The following is a 25,209-nucleotide window of genomic DNA, read 5'->3' on the forward strand; positions in this document are numbered from 1 at the left end:
CAGTAAATCTGTCAGATGTAGGGGGCTGATGAAGAGAGCGAGAGTGCCACTGAGACTACTGCTGCGAGCAGAGAGGTGGGAGGCTACACAGTAGCAGCGTGGGGTTTGTCACATGGCTCTGCTGAACGAGGGAAAGGACGTTCACCACATGGGATGGCAGTGTGGAGATGGGGCGGGAGACAATGGCGATAAGGAGCATTTTTGAAGAGAGAGCGGGAGAGTGAGACCGCAATATGTATCCTAATGTGACCATAAGAGACATGGGGCAGGTTAGTGAGCTTTTTGCAGAAACTAGCTTCAGGTTAGTGAGCTTTTTGCAGAAACTAGCTTCAGAGATTAATCCCCGATGAATCCCCCTAAATATCTGAGGTGCGATGAATGGGGGGAGAGAGAAGGGGTTGGCTTACAGCAGAGAGTCAGCGAAGGGGCCGTATCCTGAGGGTAGTAGTGTAGGGAGATGGGGATACGGGACAGGTTAGGGAGCATTTCTGAGAGGAGGGCAGTGTATCTCCTGTGGGAGAGGGGAGATATGGAGCGGGGTGGAGTGTTAGTAGAGAAAGGACAGTTTCCTAAGCGGATATGTGGAGAGATGAGTATGAGCTAATGGTGAAATCTCCACTGTGTGTTTACACTGTGGGAGAGATGGAGGGAGAGAGATGAGAGGGGGGGGGGGGTAGACTGAAGAAGAAATGCAAATTAAATGTGGGGGAGGAGAAAGCACTGACTGATGGATAGCGAAGGCAGCTAATTGGTCGGCCCTGGCTGTGACCTTTTTGATGTTCGCAGGCGATGTAGTTTCTCCTACCCAAAAGAACATAGATACCGCATTTGGGACAAAGATAAGAATGAAGGCATATCCCTTCAATGGAACTGGTCAACCGTACCACAGAATTATTCACAATTGTAGCTCCAAATTGCCTTACGAAATGTGTCAGGTTTCTTTTGTTCTTCCATCCAGAAGAAAAAGGTCAAGTTTGACCACTGCTAATAGACTCATGCCATAGTAGTTAGGGGTTAGGAGACGACCATCAGGCAAAGTGCACTGGAGAATAAATGAATCTGAGGCTTTGCTTGACAAAACCTTTAAAATCAGCGACAGCGTTGCTGCTCTGCAAGTAGAGGGGTGAATAATAATGCAAACGGCACCTCGTCCCTTTTGGATGATGGTAATGCAAATCTGCATGCGATGGCACTTAGAGCGAAAGCAGCTCAGGCCCTAAGGAAATCACCCCCTTTCGCTTTGCAACGAGTTACAAAAACATAAAATTAGCATTGACTGACCAGAAATGCACACAACACCGCAACTATTTAAACGTTGAAATACAAAAGAGTATTTTCAGTAGTTTTCCCCTCTCGATCATAGCAGATACAATACAACTAGGCTACTTTGAGTTTGTCTTGATATTTTTAGACAGTAAGCCAAATGCACTTCCTAAGTGGTTTGTTGAGGGACTTGATGTTATGATAATGATGGTTGGGGAAAGAAACTAGCTTCAGAGATTCATCCCCGATGAATCCTCTCAAGTCAGACAACATGTAAGGAGAATAAAATAGTCTGAGGTTTTTGTTTGTCAACATTTCTCATGCACACACCATTCCTCCCTCTCCTGCAATTTCATGCAGTCTGTCAGTCTCCTCAGTAAGTCACCTGAATGAGGGGTTACATCAACATCAGTCCATTAGGCTGGTGGTGGGACTGTGGGGATGGGATGGACCCAGCACTGCTCAGGGCCCACACACACGAAAATCCAGGCTAAACACACTCCCGGACAAACACACACACACACCCTACCAGGCCTCCAGGAAGGCATGCCCCAGCTGTTGTGGACACAGAACACACAACTCTGGCCTTCCTCTAGGGGAGGGGGGCAGCCATGGTTACATCCCAAATGGTACCCTATTCCCAACATAGCGCACTACTTTTGACCAAAGCTGTATGGAAGATGGTCAAGAGAAGTGCACTATATAGGGAATAAGGTATGTTTGGGATGCAGACATGGTCCTTGAGGGTTCCCTCTGTCTCCTGGAGTTGGGCCAGTGACCGGAGCTAGGCCAATAAAGGCATTAAAGACTAGTACTACTGAATCACACCATGCCTCAATTTGTGTCGGGAAAAGTCAAACAGTATAATACGGAGTGCACGGGGTGCTTCAAAGTATCTGAAAATATGTGTCATATCTGAAAAAGCATATCGTCCATTGAATAACAGATCTCCCCCACAGCCAAAGACCAAGGCGATCATTTCCATCAAAACAGTTGCCGTTTTGGCCTTTAGTTTAACGTTTACACCTCTAATATGTGTGTGTGTGTGTTCCTCACTCACCGGAGTCGTCCGTCCTGGGCCGCCGCCCCCCCAGGGATGACCTTGGTGATGAAGATGCTGGGGTCTTCACCGATGTGGGGGTTGTCCGTTCCCCCCGCGATACTGAAACCCAGCCCAGAGTTACCCTGGAGAAACCAAAGACACACAAACACACTTTCTCCATAAGCACCTTTAGGTCTTTGAAAAGCACTATATACATCCCATGTATTATTATTATTCATACATTAACATGTAAACTATAACAACAATTACAAACTGCTACTGCATACAACAGATTTGTTTGTGCAGTCTTGCCTACTCCTAAGGTTTATTGTTACGCCACTGTTTGTGCGGTCTTACCAAGTTTTACGGTAATGCAAGACGAGTTGGCAAGACACAAACCAGATCTGGGACCAGGCTAATTTTCAAATGGTCATCAAGCATTTACAACAAAACACATCAAGCCAGTAGGAGCACACAGAGTGCGTTGTTACTTAGGAATGGCGGCGGGCGCAAGGGATAAGAGCTCCCAGGGAGACAGCTTGCAGAGAGGCGAGCATTTTTTATTTACGCTACGCTAATAATACCATGCACTTGAAAGTACAGCTGAAATGGGTCACGCAAAAGAAAAAAAGGAACATAACAAAAATACATCACCATTGGTAGGATTAAGACATGTGGCTACATAATGCAAGAGTGCAGATAGCAACAAAATGCGTATAACGCCAGAGACATTTTCCTAGTCCTAAATGGCACCCTATTCCCTTTATAGTGCTCATATATAGGGAATATGGTGCCATTTGGGATGCAGCCTTGGAGTGTGTCAGACTTGAGTGGAACATTGGAGAGACTGGAGGAGTGTACTACACAAGAGAGCTGGCCGTTTAATACGGGATAACTTAAGAGGAGAGAACATTATGGTCCTGATGGTGCTGTATTATACGAGCAGTGTTGGGGTCAGTTCCATTTCCACTCAATTCCGAGAAACGAATTGCAATGTAATTACCAAATTGAATGAATCCCCTGAATTATTTGAGTAGAAAAATGGAATTCATACAGACGCTGCATACTCGAGCTGTGAGTAAGGCTGTTACGGTAACCGCATTACCGTCCCACCAGCGGTCACGAGTCTAGACAACAGTCAAATTCCATGGTAATTAGGCTTCTCCAAGCTCTGATGCTGCTGATGGTCATTAGTCACCCACCAAACTTGCTAACTGTCTGGTACCCCACTCTATTGTCCCTCAAATCACTCTGACATAAATGCAAATGTAATTGAAAATCGAATCAAACACTTACACCCTGACTACACCGCTCGCATTGCAAAATTAATGTAGTAATCTATATTATTCAATTACTGCACCCACACTGTTTGCGCGCGCCAATGAGTGTCTGCGTTGCCAAGGGCTAAAACAGAAGTCAGTTCTATTTGTGACGCAGATCGCGCTGAATCACGCAGATCGCGCCTCTCCCATCTCCTCATTGGTTTATAGAAGCAGGTACCCATGTGCCATCTCCTCATTGGTTATCCCCACATGGGTGACTGAAAGATAAACGAGGTTGGTAGCGGTAATGCACCTAATTTAGGAAAGTTACCAATCGCAATAAAAAGTCCAGAGAAGAAAAGGCCTGGAAGAAGGAGATAAGAAATGATTCGGTTGACTGTTTTATGTGTGGATTAATTGTCAGAGTAGAGGACCTTGTGCATTTCAGGTAAAATAACTCAATGTTTTTATCCCAGGACAAATTAGCTAGCAACAGCAAGCTAGCTAAATAGGACAAATTAGCTAGCAAGTGCATGCTAGCTAGCTAAATTGCCATAAATGTTTAATGCTTTTCGACCTGTCCCCAAATTACTGAAATTGGTTCAGAGTTTGTTTTGATATTTTCATCTGCGTGTCGTGATCGCATTTGGTGTGGGGGCACAAAATACATTTCTGCATGATGGCGCACGTGCGCAGACGGTTTGGGTTCCGTGTTGAGAACCCATGAGCTAAAATTGCGCAACATTTCCATAGGCTATGCAATTGCCTGAGAACCTCTATTTAAAAGAGGAGGATACCATCAGCTTTCTATAGGCTAGGCCTACAATATTTCTCAACTTTCTTAACATTAAGCACATTGATAATTTTTACAACAGGAGTATAGCCTACCTGGCTGGCATGAAAATGAACCTTGCGAAAAGCATACTCCATTTACTATTTAAGTGCATAGATGACATGTATTGTTTCCCGCTGCCCCTGTTTTGATACAGCTGCATGATAATGGTCCAATTCTAAATCAAAACAAATTTCATACATATATTATTTAGTATATGTAAAAACAATATTAAATCAAGAATAGTGTGATGGGTTACAATTTTAGCCTATCACTTGTGAATGATGCCCAGCTTAAGGCAAACAGCGCATTTTGTTTTTGCAACTTTTACAAATCATAGTTGCACATCTCATCTCATCTCATCCACATACAGTGGGGAGAACAAGTATTTGATACACTGCTGATTTTGCAGGTTTTCCTACTTAAAGTATGTAGGGGTCTGTAATTTTTATCATAGGTACACTTCAACTGTGAGAGACGGAATCTAAAACAAAAATCCAGAAAATCGCATTGTATGATTTTTAAGTAATTAATTTGCATTTTATTTGCCTGACATAAGTATTTGATCACCTACCAACAAGTAAGAATTCTGGCTCTCACAGACCTGTTAGTTTTTCTTTAAGAAGCCCTCCTGTTCTTCACTCATTACCTGTATTAACTGCACTTGTTTGAACTCGTTACCTGTATAAAAGACACCTGTCCACACACTCAATCAAACAGACTCCAACCTCTCCTCAATGGCCAAGACCAGAGAGCTGTGTAAGGACATCAAGGATACAATTGTAGACCTGCACAAGGCTGGGATAGGCTACAGGACAATAGGCAACCAGCTTGGTGAGAAGGCAACAACACACTAGGCTGTCATGGATTAAAATCCTGCAGCGCACGCAAGGTCCCCCTGCCAATGACCATCTGGATTATCCAGAGGAGGAATAGGAGAAGGTCATGTGGTCTGATGAGACAAAAATAGAGCTTTTTGGTCTAAACTCCACTCCAATCATACAATATGATTTTATTTTTTATATTCCGTCTCTCACAGTTGAAGCGTACCTATGATAAAAATGACAGACCTCTACATGCTTTGTAAGTAGGAAACCCTGCAAAATCGGCAGTGTATCAAATACTTGTTCTCCCACTGTACATACGCAGAGCGTGATTTTTAAGTTTGGGGAAGATAATTTCACCATTAAAAAGCACCTTTATAATAAAAGCAATAAATGCATAATCACATTTGTGGTCACTTGAGAATGGTGTTGTCCTGCTAACGGAACATTCGCGCTTGTAGCCTACTGCCTGCCTTTATTCGAAGAAATAGCCTTAATAGTTTATCGATATTTTAAGCTAAGCGTTCTCATCTGTTGCGTCAGGCTCATTGCTTAAAACACGTTTTTTGATGCTAGTGGAGGTATTCATTTGGAATCTATCGCATCCCACAACTGTCCTACACTACGTTTCAAATATGTATTTCTCGCACAGAATAGAGTAGGTCAACTTTTGTACTATGGGGATAGTAGATTGACATAGGCTAGCGCTTTTGCTCATCTTGTTGGCTTACGAAAAGTAATTGTGGACAGTTCTTCTAATATCTTCAATATGCGCCTCGGAATTGTATAAGTACATGCACAGTTGTGTCCCCGATGTGTCCATCTTCACTTGTAGCCTGTGAGAAAGACCCTATCATGTGACGGAGAGCCATGTGAGTGAAAGGTGCTTTGGAATGCAGCCGGGAGAAGGGAATTATAATTAAGGGCACAACAGTCACTTTCCGCAAAATACATGCATTTTTTATGGGGTATTACGGCCACAAAGGGGATGCAGCCGGGATATTTGAGGCATTGTCAAGTGCTTGTCAAATTGTGAGTGAGAGACTGATGAAGTGGGTACAGCCTGCCCAAAAAACAAAGCAGAGATCATGTCGTTCATCACATTTTTTGAAATCCTTGTTAGTCGCATCATGCAGCCTTGGAATGTATTAAAAATCAAAACATATAGCCCAACATTTATATCACAAATAAAGTTACGTTAACTCTAAATTAAGCACATCGGAGTACCTGTGTCTCTGTTAATTAAGCGCTCAACACAAAATAGCTGCATGTGCACACTCCCACAAATTGTTATTGAGAAAATATCCTTTCAATATTATTCAGCTATGTCCAATTGTATTCTTCATACTATAAAATAATGACACAGACTTCTAAGTAAATCTTGTCTGCTAAATGAACTAGTGCAGCCCACAGCCAGATGGCATAGCCAGATCAGGGCATAACAAAAAGACAACTTGGAGTATGCTATTCTGTTCTTCTGAAATAGACTACATTTTCTTCATATCCTGTTTGTTTAGACCTGTTTAAAATAAATAATGGATTTACTGTGTAGGTGGTGTAGGTTATAATAATTTTTTTTAAATGTGAATGTTCCAAAGGTCTGTATCAGTGGCTTGTAGGCTCTGTGTGGAAGCCAGGAGATGCTAAATGTGTTTATGTTCATTAACGGTAAATTCTCGTGAGCCCGGCAGTTATTTGCTTGTCAACATTTCATGAACGCCACAGTGCTAGCTGTTAGTGTGTATAATATGAGACATATGCAAACTGTACCCTTTGAGGGCCAGCGTGGGTGCAGGCCTTTTCTTCGGGCAAGCAAAAATGCACCCGATTTGACCATATCCTCAATCATAGTCTACAATAAAGACTGATTTGTAAAATGTAGTCTTATTGCTTGGCCGAAGCAAATGCACCCACAACAGCCCTCAAAGTGTAAGATACCACCCCCCCAGCACGAATTTGGAGGGCATACAATGTCAGACATGAACATTACACACACGCTACTTTCTAATACAATCAAAAGGACTGTACTACTTCCATTGTGAATACTTAAAAGTACTTTACTGTATGTATCTTGTACTGAACCACTTCAATATAGTGACAGAAGAGGTCCTGTGTTGCTGTGCAAAGAATGTGGGTGATTCCCAAATGGCACCCTATTCCCTATATAGTGCATTACTTTTGACCAGGGCCCATAAGGCCATTTAGGAAGCAACAGTTGTGAATTAAAACATGTTTTTAAAGAAAGAGACAGTCCCCTTACCCGTTCGAGTGTGATCTCCTCATATTCATAATCCGCTTCTGTTCCATTTACCTGGAAGGGGGAGAGGGAATGACACATTTTAGCTGCTGAAGTTTGTTAGCTACTAGTGACTACTTGTAACAAGTGACTACTACTAGTAACTAATACTGACTCCTAGTGAGTCAATGCAGAGCAATGAAGGTTTCACATCTTTCAGAACAAGACATTTCCTCTACCGAACCAAGCCCTTTTGGAACCTGTTTGTGTTTTCAAGGTCAAAACTTTTATGTCCTCATAAAAGGTACTGTATGTTGAAGGGGAATGAAAAAAAAAAAAAAAAAACAAAAGCCTTCTCTTCCGTACCACAATTCAAGTGAGATGCACTCGAGCTCTGGAAACACAGAATTTTCAAAAGGCAGACCACCAAAATATCTGCAACATTTGATGTTACCTCACCTGTGCTTTAGTCCTGCACAGTGCACCAGATGTTTAAGTATTTCAGAATGCTATAGTATTCTGTGTTGTGCCCTTGGCGAGGCACAACTGTATCGGTAAGGTCTTAACTGAGCTTGTCACCAACCTGTACTCTAAGTGTACACCCCTAAGTCACAAACAGCTAGAACGAATGTGGTTAAGTTTAAATTGACGTAACTGATATGCTGAAGGGGAAAATACATGTAAAAAAGGCATCAGAAATTGAAATTACAGTCACTAGTACAGTCTTTGGAACTGATAAAGAATGGCTTCTGGAGTCTGTGGAACTACGTAGCTAAATATCATGTTTAGGCAGAATAATTTCCATTCAACCAAATGGACAACAGTGTCAATAGTATTTCCAAAGCCATTTCCTGTCCACTCCCACTGTTCAAGCTATCCCCCCTGAGCTTCTCACACACACACACACCAGTATTCATCCATGCTGTGCATCTAGTAACATACATAATTAGATATTACAGATACAGTATTCATCAGTGTATAATAAGTGTGCATATTAGTAGCTATTTATGCCATTTTACACATATATATGGACCTATGTGAAGTACTTTATTCACATGAAGAGCCACAGACGGTTGCCCACAAAATAGGATTCCATCCAGCAAAGTACCTCGAGCAACAGCATTTTCTTAACTGACTTTGGGTTCGTCAAAGGGTAAGCTTTCGTTAGACTTGCTAGTATGTCCCATAGAGACCCTATAATTAAGATTTACGAAATCAAGAAGACAGTGCAAAAAGTGATTTATTAGGGTGGCAATATTCCACTAACTTTCCCCAGAATCAGGAGTGAATAGGTAGGAAATCAGGAATATTCCAAAACAGATTTCTGGAAGACCTAAGAATCTTTACATTAACCATTACTCTCTCGCGGGAATTCAACTATGTAGCCAAACGTAGCTGCTGCTCATTCCATTTATTCGAAAATTGATTAATGGTTAAAAAAGTAAGGCCCGCATCCATAGAGACACATACCAGCTCTACTGGTAGTACTGCTACTACCAGCAGTACTACACCTGCACCTGTCGACGACACAAGTTGTTCTGCTTCCACGAGCACATCCAATGCTAGCATCAGTAATTCTACATGTTGTTAGCCCACCTATCATGGACAATGACAGTTGTGAATCTAATGCAGCCGAAGAGCTACTGCCCCCTTACCCGGGAAAGCACCGAACAGACAGGGACGTTGGACCATCGAAGAGGCTCAAATATGATGAGAACTACATTGATTTGGGGTTCACTTATATTGGGAGTAGTGCCTTTCCTTATCCACGGTGTGTTATATGTGCAAAAGTACTATCTCACAACTCGATGAAACCTTCACTCTTGCGCAGACATTTAGAAACAAAACATGCCAATTTGAAAAATAAGCCACAGGTGTTTTTTTGAGCGAGAATTAAGACGATGTTCAAGTATTAAGACATGTATAAAAGCAACAGATATCATTAATTAGAAGGGGCTAGAAGCGTGAGCTACCGAGTTGCTAGGACAGGCAAGCCCCATACTATTGTGGAGGACTTCATTCTTCTTGTTGCCGCAGACATGGCTGGAACAATGCTGGGGGAATAGGCAAAAAATATATATACAGACAATGCCTTCATCAAACAACACCGTTTCACAACGCATCAGTGACATGGCAGGAGATGTTTTGAAACAATTACTGCTTCACATACAAGCCAGTGAAATCTATGTGTTTACAGCTGGATAAATCAACAGACGTGGCGGGCCTGGCACAGCATATGTCTGTTATGTTTATGGGGGGTCAATTAAGGAAGACATCCTCTTCTGCAAACCACTGGAAACCAGGACAACAGGAGGCAATATGTCTTAAGTACTGGACAGCTTTGTGACATCAAATGAACATTGGTGGTCAAGATGTGTTGGTATCCCATGACAGGGAGATATAGTGGAGTAGTGCTCCCGACGCTACTTGGGTACACTGCAGCACTAATCGAGAGGCTCTTGCTGCCAAGGGAATGCCTGAAAGCTTGAAAGACGTTTTGGGCACTACAGTGAAAATGGTTAACTTTGTTAAAGCAAGGCCCCTGAACTCATGTGTATTTTCTGCATTATGAAATGATATGGGCTGCAACTATGTAATGCTTTTACAACATACAGAAGTGTGCAGGTCATCAAGGGGCAAAGTATTTACACGTTTTTTTTAAATTGAGAGATGAGCTTAAAATGTTCTTCACTGACCATAATTTTCACTTGTCTGACTGCTTGCATGATGACGAGTTTCTCACACGACTGGCCTATCTTGGTGATGTTCTTTCTTGCCGGAATGAACTGAAACTAGGATTACAGGGACTCTTCGAACTATATTCAATGTGCGGAACAAAATTGAGGCTCTGATTAAGAAGTTGGAGCTCTTCTCTGTCTGCATTAACAAGGACAACACACAAGTCTTTCCATCATCGTATAATTTGTTTTGTGTGAAAATGAACAAGCTTACGGACAATGTCAAATGTGATATAGCGAAGCACCCGAGTGAGTTGGGTTTGAAATTACGCAGGTACTTTCCCGAAACGGCTAACACAAACAGCTGGATTTGTTATCCCTTTCATTCCCTGCCTCCAGTCCACTTACTGATATCTGAACAAGAGAGCCTCAAAATTGCAACAAGCGGTTCTGTGAAAATTGAATCTATTCAGAAGCTACTGCCAGATGTCTGGATTGGGCTGTGCTCAGAGTACCCTGCCTTGGCAAATTGAGCTGTTAAGAGACTGATGCCCTTTGCAACCACGTACCTATGTGAGAGTGGATTCTCTGCCCTCATTAGCAAGAAAACTAAATACAGGCTGTGTGTGGAAAATTATTTAAGACAGACTCTCTCCAATACAACCCAACATTGCAGTTATTACATCCTTTCAAGCACACCCTTCTCATTAACCTGTGTTGAGTTATTCACCATTTTCGATGAACAAATAAGGTTTTATATGTAAGATGGCTAAATAAAGAGCAAAATTATTGATTAATATTATTTGTGCCATGGTCCTATAAGAGCTCTTTGTCACTTCCAACGAGCCGGGTTGTGACAAAATCTCACACCCATTATTTGTTTAATCAATGTATCGTACAGTGTGTGTGTGGCAGGCTTACAATGATGGCAAAAAACAATATTTGAGAGTGCGCTGACCCTGGTGCTAGAGGGGTTACGCAGCTGGAGGTTGAATGTTTGAAGGGGTACGGGACTATAAAAAGTTTGGGAACCACTGGTCTAGACTCAAGTTACAGTTCAATATCATAATAGAAAGTCTAGTAAGAGGTTTTAGGGGCGGAAAAGTATAAGATAGAAGGCCCCATTCTGCAGTTAATTTGCGCTCTGAAGCTTTTTAGTCTGTGTTTTTAAAATCTGAACACAATCACACATTTTAATTCATGAGGTGACATAACAGGTTGGCAGGACAGTCTAGGTGCTTGTTTCAAACTACTGAAACATTCATGTGGATTGTGCTAAATACTGAACATAAGGGGAAAAACTGCACGTCTGAGCTAATGTGTATATAAATAATTGAAGTCACTGTTTGTCCTGGAATTGCCAACTCTGCGTCCCTAATGGCACCCTATTCCCTGTATAGTGCACTACCTTTGACCAAAAGTACTGCACTAAATAGGGTGCCAACGGCTTTGAACACTGCCACTTCGCACTCTAATGTTACTGTGCATAGAGACCTGCCTGAGTGAGAGTTCGGTGAGTCGATGATGCATTCTATTTTTTTATTTTTTATAAAACTACAAAAATAAACGCAACAGATTTTATGAAATTAAAGACCCCAGAAATGTTCCTTAAGCACAAAAAGCTTATTTCTCTCCAATTTTGTGCACACATTTATTTACATTCCTGTTAGTGAACATTTCTCCTTTGACAAGAAATAATCCATACACCTGACAAGTGTGGCATATCAAGAAGCTGATTAAATGGATTGATCATTACACAGGTGCACCTTGTGCTGGGGACAATAAAAGGCCACTAAAATGTGCAGTTTTGTCAACACAGTGTCACAGACGTAAAGTTTTGAGGGAGCATGCAATTGGCATGCTGACTGCAGGAATGCCCACCAGAGCTGTTGCCAGACAATTGAATGTTCATTCCTCTAGCACAAGCTGCCTCCAACATCGTTTTAGAGAATTTGACAGCATGTCCAACTGGCCTCACAACCGCAGACCACGTGTATGGTGTTGTGTGGATGAGAAACTTGCTGATGTCAACATTGTGAACAGATCACCCGATGGTGGTGGTGGAATTATGGTAAGGTTAGGCACAAGCTACGGACAACTAACAAAATAGCATTTTATTGGAGGCAATTTGAATGCACAGATATACCGTGACGAGATCCTGAGGCCCATTCTGCCATTCATCCGCCGCCATTAACTCATGTTTCAGCATGATAATGCACAGCCCCATGTTGCAAGGATCTGTACACAATTCCTGGAATCTGTAAATGTCCAACTTCTTCCATGGCCTGCATACTCACCAGACATGTCACCCATTGAGCATGTTTGGGATGCCTTGGATCAACGTGTATAACAGCGTGTTCCAGTTCCTGCCAATGGTGGTCACACCAGATACTGACTGGTTTTCTGATCCCTTTGCATATCTGTATTCCCAGTCATGCAATCCATAGATTAGGGCCTTATGAATGTATTTCAATTGACTGATTTCCTTAAATGAACTGTAACTCAGTAAAATCTTTGAAATTGTTGCATGTTGCATTTATATTTTTGTTCAGTATATATGTTTATTTTATTTGTATTTTTAGATATATACAAACTTATACAAACGAACAACAACTTAGACTCAAACATCCCATCTGCCCAGACCTGCATGCTCACACCTCACACAATTTGTCTTTCCATGATCACCCATGCTATTTCAATAATAAATCCTTAGATTTTTCGATTGTGCTAATGATTTCCAAGTTAGTACATTTTTGTCAAGATGAATGATGAGAAGAGAATCGTCAAGCCCATTGGGTATCTCACTACACCGCCATATGCCATGTCTTGAAATATGCAGACAGACGGATTAAAAGTTTACATTGTAATACTTCTGACAGCCAACTTTCTAGCTTCGACCCACAACTACCAGACTTCATAGCATTCCCAGAAAGCATGAATTATTGAGTCATTCTAAACTTGACATGATTCTGCCATTGTGCTGTAGAATTTGTGAATTATGTCTCTTGTATAATACATTCTATTCATTCGTTTATACTGGATTAAGCGTACATTTTCAGACTAATTTTGTTAGTTATGCTCCAACTTCCCCTCGATTTTATGGCAACATTAGTTCCTTTTAAGTCTTGGTTCCAATAGTTTATATTTTTTGTCAGTTGGATATACTCTGCAAGGTTTTGTATATCTTCCCTATCATATGAACACCCTTTTCAGACTCAAATAAGATTCCATGAAGGTTGCTCTGTTTAAAGAAAAAATGTATAATCAACATTTCGTGATATGTAACTTTTAAGTTTTATGTATTTGAAACCATCTACATAGGTCAATCCAAAATTACTTTTTAATTATGTCAGGGCCTGGGATCCTAACACAATGGACCGCAACCAGCTTTCTTCCCAGCAGTACTGAGGAACAATGGCACACAAGAGCTGCTTTAGTCTAGGCTCATGGTTCTCTTTCTCAACATTTATATGGAAAAATTGGGATATTTTGTGACTTTTTGTGATATACTGTACTATTAGCTGATATGAATGAGATTAAATATCAACACAGTTCACCATGCTTCTTTCAATTGTGGTGCAGGAAATTACAGCCCAAAGTTAGCTTCATTGTAAAAAGAGTAAATTCACACAATAAAATGTATATTTTTTGATTATCTAAATTTGAGCTAAACGTGTTATTAAAGACCTACATACAGTAGCTCCATTCCATAACTCTGATGGAGGCCAGTAGTGAACTTAGTAGTGTTCATTTGTCTCCAAAGGGAAGATAAGGGACAAACAGGGAAGGACTATCTGGACCTATCCAATAAGAAACACAGATTTTTTCATTTTCCATTTCAAAACTTTTTTCTATGGTGTGCCCTACTAATCACAACCCAGTTAGAAGGGCAACAAGGTGGTATGCCAGGTGGCTACTGTACGTTTTTTTAAATTTTCTACTTTCACAGTTTGATGCTTTTGTTTCTCCCCGAAATGAAAACACTGCATCTTTGGAAAGTGATGAAATCACCACCATCTTGAGTGGCCCGATTAATAGAGAGCCTTAACCTCTGACCTCTGCTCAGACTCGGGAGATGAACAATCAAAATGAACTGGTGAGTTGTGGTCAGGAGGGGGATGTGTGCCCCGGTGCTGTCATAGTGCAATTGTGTTGTGAGCAGATTTGATTGCCGTCCACACACACGTACAGTACCGACAAACACGCGCATACACACAGGAGTATGTGTGTGTGTGTGTAGGCTATTTCCATGACATTGACTGACCAGGAGAATCCAGGTAAAAGCTATGATCCCTTATTGATGTCACTTGTTAAATCCACTTCAAATCAGTAGATATTAAGGGGAGGAGACAGGTTAAAGAAGGATTTTTAAGCCTTGAGACAACTGAGACATGGATTGTGTATATGGGCAACTCAATATTAGGAAGGTGTTCCTAATGTTTGGTATACTCAGTGTATATACTTGTACGTGTGTACACATATTGATACACACACAAAACATAATTTCAAACAGCATTCAATTTTAGATTACAACAAAATTATATTAGCATTATTGCATGATACAGTAACACAAAAACCTAATTAACTCTTAAAAGCATGTGATTATGCCTCGTGTCAAATTTCAACAACTTATTTAATCAAAATCCTTATTGTTTTGCTCACTGTAACCTCAGGGAAGAATATCAAAACAGACCTTTTTGGGGATTTTGAATGATAGTTAACTACATCACCACCATTATTAGAAGTATCCAACAGACAACCCAGACATGGTGGTGAAGACTGACATCACAAAATAATATAATTATGTATTTCATTAAAAAGGGTTAAACTTACATATGGAGGCGTGTCCAAACTGTCTGTATTAACCACGACAGGGGGAGGGTTCGCCTAAAAAGAGGGGGAAAAAAGACCTTAGGACCTCAGGATTGCATGTCCAGAGACATTTCCCAAAGCATTCCCAAAAATCTGCCATTTCAATTACACTTGGGGATACAATGTAAATTCACATACAAATGTACAATAAAATAAAATGTAACGTCCATATCCACCATATAGAAAGAGGCGGCATCAGTCACTTACTCTCCTCATGTTGCTATAGAAAAAAATGAGTAAAAAAGGATAGCGACTGGCTTTCATCAGAGATTACTAGGGCAGAGGAGCATACGTACATTGCATTTTACACTGCGGAATATGCAATGCTGAAGCATAAAGGCCAAATAAATCAAATTAAGTCCTCCAGCCCCCCCGGCTGGCACGAACATGGGTTGTTTAGAGTCAAAAGGGGAAAGTGTGGAACAATCCATCTCTCGCTCGCTCACTTGTTCTCACTGTAATCTCCTAACTCCATCAAAGCAAACAATGGAATGGCAGGGATTAAAAAACCATATACAACACAAAATGACCAACTACAGAAAAATAAATGACGGGTGCTTGTGGAAGAAAAAAAAAAGTGAGAAAAAAAACCTGTGACGTCAGAGGAATGGGATGGGGATCACGGGGATTATGGGAGAGGAAGGCGGGGCGGCATCTGTCTTCTAAACAGTAGCAGGGGATGGGTCAGAGGTCAGAAAAACAGTGCAACACAGACGAATACCATAGACTGCTTCCCTAATGGCACCCTATTCCCTACAGAGTGCAATACTTTTAATCAGGGTTCGGTTTAAAAGAAGTGAACTAAAAAGGGAATTGGGTGTCATTTGGGATGCAGCCCAAGGGAATGTGGATGTGGGAGGGAGGATGAAAAGACGGAGGTGTGTGTGTATGTACACAATCTCCAAATCCCAATGGGACAATGAGGCACAGTGGGGGGTTGGCCTCAACAGATGCCCATTTCGTGCTTATTGAAAAATATAGAAATGTCAATCTCCAAATGTAGCTAGATGCAATATTAACCCCTATCTCACTTTGTGAGGGGTGCTTTTAGGGGTTAAAGAACTCCACAGGCATAGTACAGTGCATGCTGAAATATAAATGATGCCAAATTTGATTGTGATGTTGCCTGATTTGATTCTGATTCTTACAGAAGCTGTAGCATTCATCCCAAGCGGGGCACAGAGCATATGATTAAAAGTATTGTGGAGTTGAACTAGCATACACAATGTGTCTCAATGCATCGTTCTCAGAAGAGAAATCCTGTCACGTTATGTAGTAGTTCCCCTGCAGTGAACGCATCCAAGTTTCAGTTTCAAGTTTTAATGTCACATGCACAAGTACAGTGAAATGTCTTTCTTACGAGCTCCAAAGCCAACAATGCAGTAATCAATACACACAGATGCCCCGTTATCCATGTCAGCGAAAGGCCAAACAGTGTCCTCCTAGGGGGCAGTATTTTCACATCTGGATGAAAACATTTCAGGTTTTTGCCTGCTATATGAGTTCTGTTATACTCAGACATCATTCAAACAGTTTTAGAAACGTCAGTGTTTTCTATCCAATACTACTAATAATATGCATATATTAGCAACTGGGCATGAGTAGCAGGCAGTTTACTCTGGGCACTTTATTCATCTAAGCTACTCAATACTGCCCACAGCCATAACAAGTTAAATACATTTCCATAATATTAAGTTGGAATAATACTTTGAAATGTTCTAAATTATGATAATGCCCTTTTAGCAACAATTGTTTTAAATAAAAAAATAATTTCAGCCCTTTACCAGGCAGTAAATTCGTTAATAGACCATACCTTATTACAAGCAGGATTCATTCACACACAATCAGTTGCAAGCCATTCACATATGGTTCTTTACTAACTTGAGACAACTCAAATGTTCCCACAAATCTTCCATTGACATCTATACATGTGAAAGATCAAATTGCGAGCCAGCAACTGAAGTAGTAAGGACTCAGTCCTGTCACCTCAATTATGTAAGAGATCCATCTCATGAAGCCTGCTGTTGGCTGTATGAGGTAAGTGCTGCAGTATTTGGATATAGAGGCTTAATTGCTGTTGTGCTGCTGCCGTTGTCGGAAAACAGCGCTGGAGCGAAAGTGCTAAAATTAGCCCACATTGACAACATTGATCCGCAAGCACTACTTTCAGAACTCCTGCTTCAAAATCCTTTAACAATAGGGCTTAATTGCTCAAAATGAATAAAACTCTCTCCATAATAGGATGTACAAAAGAGCAGAGATTAGATTTCAATTGCATAAGATTGACAAGCCATGAAATAACAACTATAGTTCTAGATTTAGCAGTTTTATCATATTTATTGACTGATTATTCTGAATCATTGAGCCAAAAACACTATTTAGACCTTGCCATGGTAGAAGACAATCCTCAGACGAGAAGAACATTCAAGTACGGACAGACAACCACTTCTCCACACTGATCAGACCCAGACAAACCTAACATAATGTCTTTGTACAGTAGCCCCAATTCCTAGGGCACTGGATAACTATACTGCTTATAGATTCCCCATGCAGACATTAAGTCTTTCTCCCTTTTGCAGCCTCAAAGATTAATATTTGCCTTTATGAAACAAGGATATGCAGCTCTACAAAAAAAATACAAAATGCTTAGCAAAGCTGGGAACACCTGACTCAATAACTTGCAAGATCTCATTGACACAACATTTGTCAAGTACAAATTGGGAAACTTACAGTAGCACTTCTGAGGGAGACATACCTTCTCAAAGTACACCGTATCGTGCAAGATATCCTTGACACATTTATCAAATAAAAATGGAGAAAGCAACCACTGCTGGCATAGGAGGTAAGACGTACCTTCTCAAAGGAGAACGGAACCCATGGGACCCGGGACCCATGGGAACAGAGACCCATGTCGGGCCTGAGGGTGCCACCGATACCTCCGATGACTTTGGCCGTGCTCTTGGTGGGGCTCTTCTTGACGCTGTCTCGAAGGTTGATGAAGCGGCTCCTGGCTTTGCATGATGCCGGGAGCGTGCAGGAGGTAAAGGTGGCCAGGGACGAGTGAGCTGGCGGATGTTGAGGTGGCCGGTAAGGCTGATGCTGTAGCTGTTGTTGCTGTAGTTGCTGTTGCTGCATTTGTTGTTTCTGCTGGTGCATTTGTTGTTGCTGCATTTGATGATGCTGCAATTGTTGCTGCTGCATGTGCTCTTGCTGCTGCTGTTGCTGGTGCAGCTCGATGGCGTGCTGCCTTTGAAGGGGGTGCAGGTGAGCGAGGGACTCCTGGAGGTTCAGGTTGACCCGTGGCTGACAAGATACCTTGCCTGGGCCCCTCTCGCCACTACCATTCGGGGCCTTGGAGCCGTATTCGTGCATCGTGAAGTATGTAGTCATTTTCTGAAACCGAGCAGAGGATGTGGAACTGAAGTTTCCCGGTTGGAGAATGAGATTAAGTGTTTCGAGGATGACGGATCTTTCGTTCCTGCTCGGGAGGAGTGGAATTGTTCCTGTTAAGCTTCGTGCTGGCAACAGACAAAACCCAATCCTATTTCTCGGGGTTCAGCCCCCTCAACCATCTCCATCACTGCCTTGTTTCAATACTCCCTCCCCCTCAATAGTTCTCTTAACTTGCACATTCACCCCTCCCTCTACAGTATCTTGCTCTCTTCCTATTACTCACAGCCTCTCATTCTCATGCCAATTAATAGGCTCCAGTGAGCGTGGCACATGTCAGCGCGGGGGGGGGCCCTCTCCTGGCATGAATAATCAATGTCGCCCCCGGATTCGGCTACACATGTCATCGTCAGCAGCCCGGGAATGCGACGAGGAGTCCCTGTTGTAAGCAGGGGGGGAAGGGAAGGGATCCATAGCATTCATTTACATTTCATAAAAGCACCTGCTGTGGCTGGTAACTTTAGTGAAATGTGACACACTACCGTTTAAAAGTTTTTGGTCACTTAGAAATGTCCTTGTTTTTGAAAGAAAGTACATTTTCTGTCCATCAAAATAACATCAAATTGATCAGAAATACAGTGTAGACAATGTCAATGTTGTAAATGACTATTGTAGCTGGAAATGGCTGATTTCTTATGGAATATCTACATAAGAGTACAGAGGCACAATATCAGCAACCATCACTCCTTCCAATGGCACATTGAGTTAGCTAATCCAAGTTTATCATTTTTTAGGTTAATTGATTATTAGGAAACCCTTTTGCAATTATGTTAGCACTGCTGAAAACTGTTTTTCTGAGTAAAGAAGCAATAAAACTGGCCCTCTTTAGACTAGTTGAGTATCTGGAGCATCAGCATTTGTGGGTTCGATTACAGGCTCAAAATGGCCAAAAACAAATATCTTTCTTCTGAAACTCGTCAGCCCCGTTTCCAGCTACAATAGTCATTTACAACATTGTCTACACTGTATTTCTGATCAATTTGATGTTATTTTAATGGACAATTTTTTTTGCTTTTCTTTCAAAAACAAGGATATTTCTAAGTCACCTCAAACTTTTGAACGGTAGTGTACATAAATAAGATGTTCTTGAAACTGCTAAAGCTCAGGTTTTGGAATCTAGTCTTATGGTCTTGTAATACAACATCCAATTTTTAGGGAGGGCTCCTTTTTTAAACTGTATTAAATAGATAAGTGTTTGTTGTAATCGTTTGGCTGGGTAAGTAGAGAAGAGCTATTTCAGCATGATCACAAAACACAGCTGTTTTGATAAGAGTAATCCTCAATTGGTTAAAGCCAAATTCAATTTCAATATTTTTAGTTTGTGTTCTTCTAATTTGTTGTAATTCCTTCTCCAAGTTATATTTGTGTAGGTTGCTAATCCTTTTCGTTTTAGAATGAAGAAGCATCCGCTGCTTATGGGATTCCTGCCAGTGATGAGAATGAAAACATACCCTTTGATTTTAACAGTGCAGGGATTGTTTGAAAAACCATGTATGGAGATCCTGAGTGTGACCGTTTGACTTGCCAAGTTACATTTTTATTGGTTGTATAGGTGGGAGCTGAAAACTCAAGCTGATCACTGTGTCTGCCCTTCCCCGTTGCACTCCGAATAAAGGGAGAGAAGAATAGGGAGATTAATTTGTTCTGATAGTACAATGTTTTAAAAAAAGTTTTGAAAGCAACTACTGTTGTGGCTGTTGGAGAGATGAGGGTCTCAGCTTTCTGTAAGTGTTAAATGTATAACTCAACTCTCAAACTCAACTGTTTTAACTCCATGTTTCCCAAAGTATCTGGTATACAGTGCCTTCAGAAAGTATTCACACCCCTTGATTCTTTTCCACATTTAGTTGCTTTAAAGCCTGAATTTAAAATAGATTAAATTGCAATTGTTTTGTCACTGGCCTACACACAATACCCCATTATGTCAAAGTGGAATTATTTTTTTCAAAATGTTTACAAATTAATTAAAAATGAAAAGCTGAAATGTCTTGAGTCAATAAGTATTCAACAACTTTATTATGGCAAGCCTAAATAGGTTCAGGCGTACAAATGTGCCTAACAAGTCACATGGACTCACTGTGTGTGCGATAATAGTGTTTAACATGATTTTTCTATGACTACCTCAATCTCTGTACCACACACATACAATTATCTGTAAGGTCCCTCAGTCGAGCAGTAAATATCCCTTTGAGCATGTTGAAGTTATTAATTACAATTATGGATGGTTTATCAATACACCCAGTCACTACAAAGATACAGGCGTTGTTCCTAACTCAAGGATTTCCCCATAAGGCCAATGGTGATTTAAACCAGTTTGAGTTTAATGGCTGTGATAGGAGAAAACTGAGGATGGATCAACATTGTGGTTACTCCACAATTACTAACCAAATTGAGAGGAAATAAAGACGCATGTACTGAAAAAAAAAAATCCAAAACATACAACCTGTTTGTAACAAGGCACTAAAGTAATACTGACAAGCATAGTGTTGGCATGGTGGTGGCTGCATCATGTTATGCGTATGCTTGTAATCGTTAAGGACTGGAGGAGTTTTTCAGGATACATTGTTTTTACTGTATGGAGCTAAACACAGGCAAAACCCTAGAAGAAAACCTGGTTCGGCTTTTCACCTGACACTGGGAGGTGACTTTCAGCAGGACAATAACCTAAAACACAAGGTCAAATCTACACTGGAGTTGCTTACCAAGAAGAGAGTGAATGTGCCTGGGTTACAGTTTTGACTTGAATCCGCTTGAAAATCTTTGGCAAGAGCTGAAAATGGTTGTCTGGCAATGATCAACAACCAATTTGACAGAGCTTGAGGAATTTAAAAAATAATATAATGGGAAAATGTCGCACGATCCAGTTGTGCAAAGCTCTTCGAGACTTACCCATAAAACACTCACAGCTGTAAACGCTGCAAAAGGTGCTTCTACAAAGTATTGACTCAGGGGTATGAATACTTCTGTCAATGAGTTATTTCTGTATTCCGTGCAAAACGTTCAAAAAATATGTTTTCACTTTGTCATTATGGGTTAGTGTGTGTAGATGGGTGATTTTTTTCTTCTTTTAATCCATTTTGAAATCAGGCTGTAAGAACAAAATGTGGGGTAAATCAAAGGGTATGAATGTTTTCTGAATGCGCTATGTGTGTGTATGCGGACATTCTGTAAATTATGAATGGATGTAATTGTTTATACGGAAAAAAGGGAAGGGCTAAGAATAACTCACGTAGCGTTGACATGACAACTACAGCTCTGCCGTTGGACTGAGGCCTGATTTCATAAGTGGATTTACATGGAGCAAGCAAGCTGCAGGACTGACTGAGCTTGGTCGGGGAGAGAGCTTTCAGACCCACTCTCTTCAGCATTCAGAGCTGGTGCTGTCCTTTGCTGCACACAAACGGCAATATATCCTTGGCCTCAAAATTGGTATCTATACGTGTCTATAAACCATCTATGTGTCCATACATACACATACAGTAGGGCAAAAAAAGTATTTAGTCAGCCACCAATTGTGCAAGTTCTCCCACTTAAAAAGATGAGAGGCCTGTAATTTTCATCATAGGTACACTTCAACTATGACAGACAAAAAAACAAAAACAAATCCAGAAAATCACATTGTAGGACTTTTAATGAATTTATTTGCAAATTATGGTGGAAAATAAGTATTTGGTCACCTACAAACAAGCAAGATTTCTGGCTCTCACAGACCTGTAACTTCTTCTTTAATAGGCTCCTCTGTCCTCCACTCGTTACCTGTATTAATGGCACCTGTTTGAACTTGTTATCAGTATAAAAGACACCTGTCCACAACCTCAAATAGTCACACTCCAAACTCCACTATGGCCAAGACCAAAGAGCTGTCAAAGGACACCAGAAACAAAATTGTAGACCTGCACCAGGCTGGGAAGACTGAATCAGCAATAGGTAAGCAGCTTGGTTTGAAGAAATTAACTCTGGTAGCAATTATTAGGAAATGGAAGACATACAAGACCACTGATAATCTTCCTCGATCTGGGGCTCCACGCAAGATCTCACCCCGTGGGGTCAAAATGATCACAAAGAACGGTGAGCAAAAATCCCAGAACCACACGGGGGGACCTAGTGAATGACCTGCAGAGAGCTGGGACCAAAGTAACAAAGCCTACCATCAGTAACACACTATGCCGCCAGGGACTCAAATCCTGCAGTGCCAGGCGTGTACCCCTGCTTAAGCCAGTACATGTCCAGGCCCGTCTGAAGTTTGCTAGAGAGCATTTGGATGATCCAGAAGAAGATTGGGAGAATGTCATATGGTCAGATGTTGGGAGAATGTCATATGGTCAGATGAAACCAAAATATAACTTTTTGGTAAAAACTCAACTCGTCATGTTTGGAGGACAAAGAATGCTGAGTTGCATCTAAAGAACACCATACCTACTGTGAAGCATGGGGGTGGAGACATCGTGCTTTGGGGCTGTTTTTCTGCAAAGGGACCAGGACGACTGATCCGTGTAAAGGAAAGAATGAATGGGGCCATGTATCGTGAGATTTTGAGTGAAAACCTCCTTCCATCAGCAAGGGCATTGAAGATGCATGACAATGATCCCAAACACACCGCCTGGGCAAAGAAGGAGTGGCTTCGTAAGAAGCATTTCAAGGTCCTGGAGTGGCCTAGCCAGCCAGAGATCTGCATGGAGGAATGGGCCAAAATACCAGCAACAGTGTGTGAAAACCTTGTGAAGAATTACAGAAAACATTTGACCTCTGTCATTGTCAACAAAGGGTATATAACAAAGTATTGAGAAACTTTTGTTATTGACCAAATACTTATTTTCCACAATAATATATATATACACACACACACATTTTTTATACATATCTATATATATATATATATATATATATATATATATATATATATTATATATATATACACAGTGGGGAGAACAAGTATTTGACACACTGCCGATTTTGCAGGTTTTCCTACTTACAAAGCATGTAGAGGTCTGTAATTTTTTATCATAGGTAAACATGGGTTAGTGTGTGTAGATGGGTGATTTGTGAATGATATTTCCAGAATGATATATAAAACAAAAATCCAGAAAATCACATTGTATGATTTTTAAGTAATTTATGTGCATTTTATTGCGTGACATAAGTATTTGATACATCAGAAAAGCAGAACTTAATATTTGGTACAGAAACCTTTGTTTGCAATTACAGACATCATACATTTCCTGTAGTTCTTGACAGGGTTTTCACACACTGCAGCAGTGATTTTGGCCCACTCCTCCATACAGACCTTCTCCAGGTCCTTCAGGTTTTGGGGCTGTCGCTGGGCAATACGGACTTTCAGCTCCCTCCAAAGATGTTCTATTGGGTTCAGGTCTGGAGACTGGCTAGGCCACTCCAGGACCTTGAGATGCTTCTTATGGAGCCACTCCTTAGTTGCCCTGGCTGTGTGTTTTGGGTCATTGTCATGCTGGAAGACCCAGCCACGACCCATCTTCAATGCTCTTACTGAGGGAAGGAGGCTGTTGGCCAAGATCTCGCGATACATGGCCCCATCTATCCTCCCCTCAATACAGTGCAGTCGTCCTGTCCCCTTTGCAGAAAAGCATCCCAATAGAATGATATTTCCACCTCCATGCTTCACAGTTGGGATGGTGTTCTTGGGGTTGTACTCATCCTTCTTTCTCCAAACACGGCGAGTGGAGTTTAGACCAAAAAGCTCTATTTTTGTCTCATCAGACCACATGACCATCTCACACACATATATACATACACACATATATACATAAACATATATATGTATATAAATACACATATATACACATACACATATACGTATATACATACACATACGTAATCACACGTATACACACACACGTATATACACACGTATATACACACGTATGTACATACAAATACATATACACATACATACACACGTATACATACACACACACGTATACATACACATACATACATACAGACATACGTATACATACACATACATACGTATACACATACGTATACACATACAGACATACGTATACACACACATACATACATACATACGTATACACATACATACATACATACGTATACACATACACACATACATATACACATACATACATACATACGTATACACATACATACATACATACGTATACACATGCATACATACGTATACACATGCATACATACGTATACACATGCATACATACATACATACGTATACACATACATACATACATACATACATATACACATACATACATACATACATACGTATACACATACATACATACGTATACACATACATACATACATACGTACACATACATACATACGTATACACATACATACATACATACGTATACACATACATACATACATACGTATACACACACATACATACATACGTATACACACACATACATACATACGTATACACACACATACATACATACGTATACACACACATACATACATACGTATACACATACATACATACGTATACACATACATACATACATACATACGTATACACATACATACATACATACATACGTATACACATACATACATACATGCATATACGTATACACATACATACATGCATATACGTATACACATACATACATGCATATACGTATACACATACGTACATGCATATACGTATACACATACGTACATACATACGTATACACATACGTACGTATACACATACATACATACATACATACATACGTATACACA

The 25,209-nt window shown here is 40.7% G+C and overlaps 1 protein-coding gene across 18 annotated transcripts in view; it reads right to left on the reverse strand.

Annotated features, from left to right (window-relative positions):
* Positions 1-25,209, reverse strand: part of LOC115114090 (discs large homolog 1-like protein) — a 281,300-nt gene that overhangs the window by 120,596 nt on the left and 135,495 nt on the right. For 17 of the 18 annotated variants that reach the window (XR_010461748.1, XR_010461749.1, XM_065013249.1 and 14 more), the window contains 3 exons: positions 14,971-15,024; positions 7,484-7,534; positions 2,324-2,448 (listed from right to left, as the gene is read on the reverse strand). Coding sequence is in view for 16 of the 18 variants with exons in the window: in XM_065013249.1 (XP_064869321.1) it covers positions 2,324-2,448; positions 7,484-7,534; positions 14,971-15,024 (230 nt within the window). In the remaining 2 variants the exon portion in view is untranslated. Of the gene's footprint in view, positions 1-2,323; positions 2,449-7,483; positions 7,535-14,970; positions 15,025-17,862; positions 18,648-25,209 lie in introns of those variants that run through there. The other variant, XM_029642057.2, reaches the window with a different exon arrangement.

Source organism: Oncorhynchus nerka, linkage group LG9b, assembly GCF_034236695.1.
Source record: "Oncorhynchus nerka isolate Pitt River linkage group LG9b, Oner_Uvic_2.0, whole genome shotgun sequence".
Taxonomy (NCBI): domain Eukaryota; kingdom Metazoa; phylum Chordata; class Actinopteri; order Salmoniformes; family Salmonidae; genus Oncorhynchus; species Oncorhynchus nerka.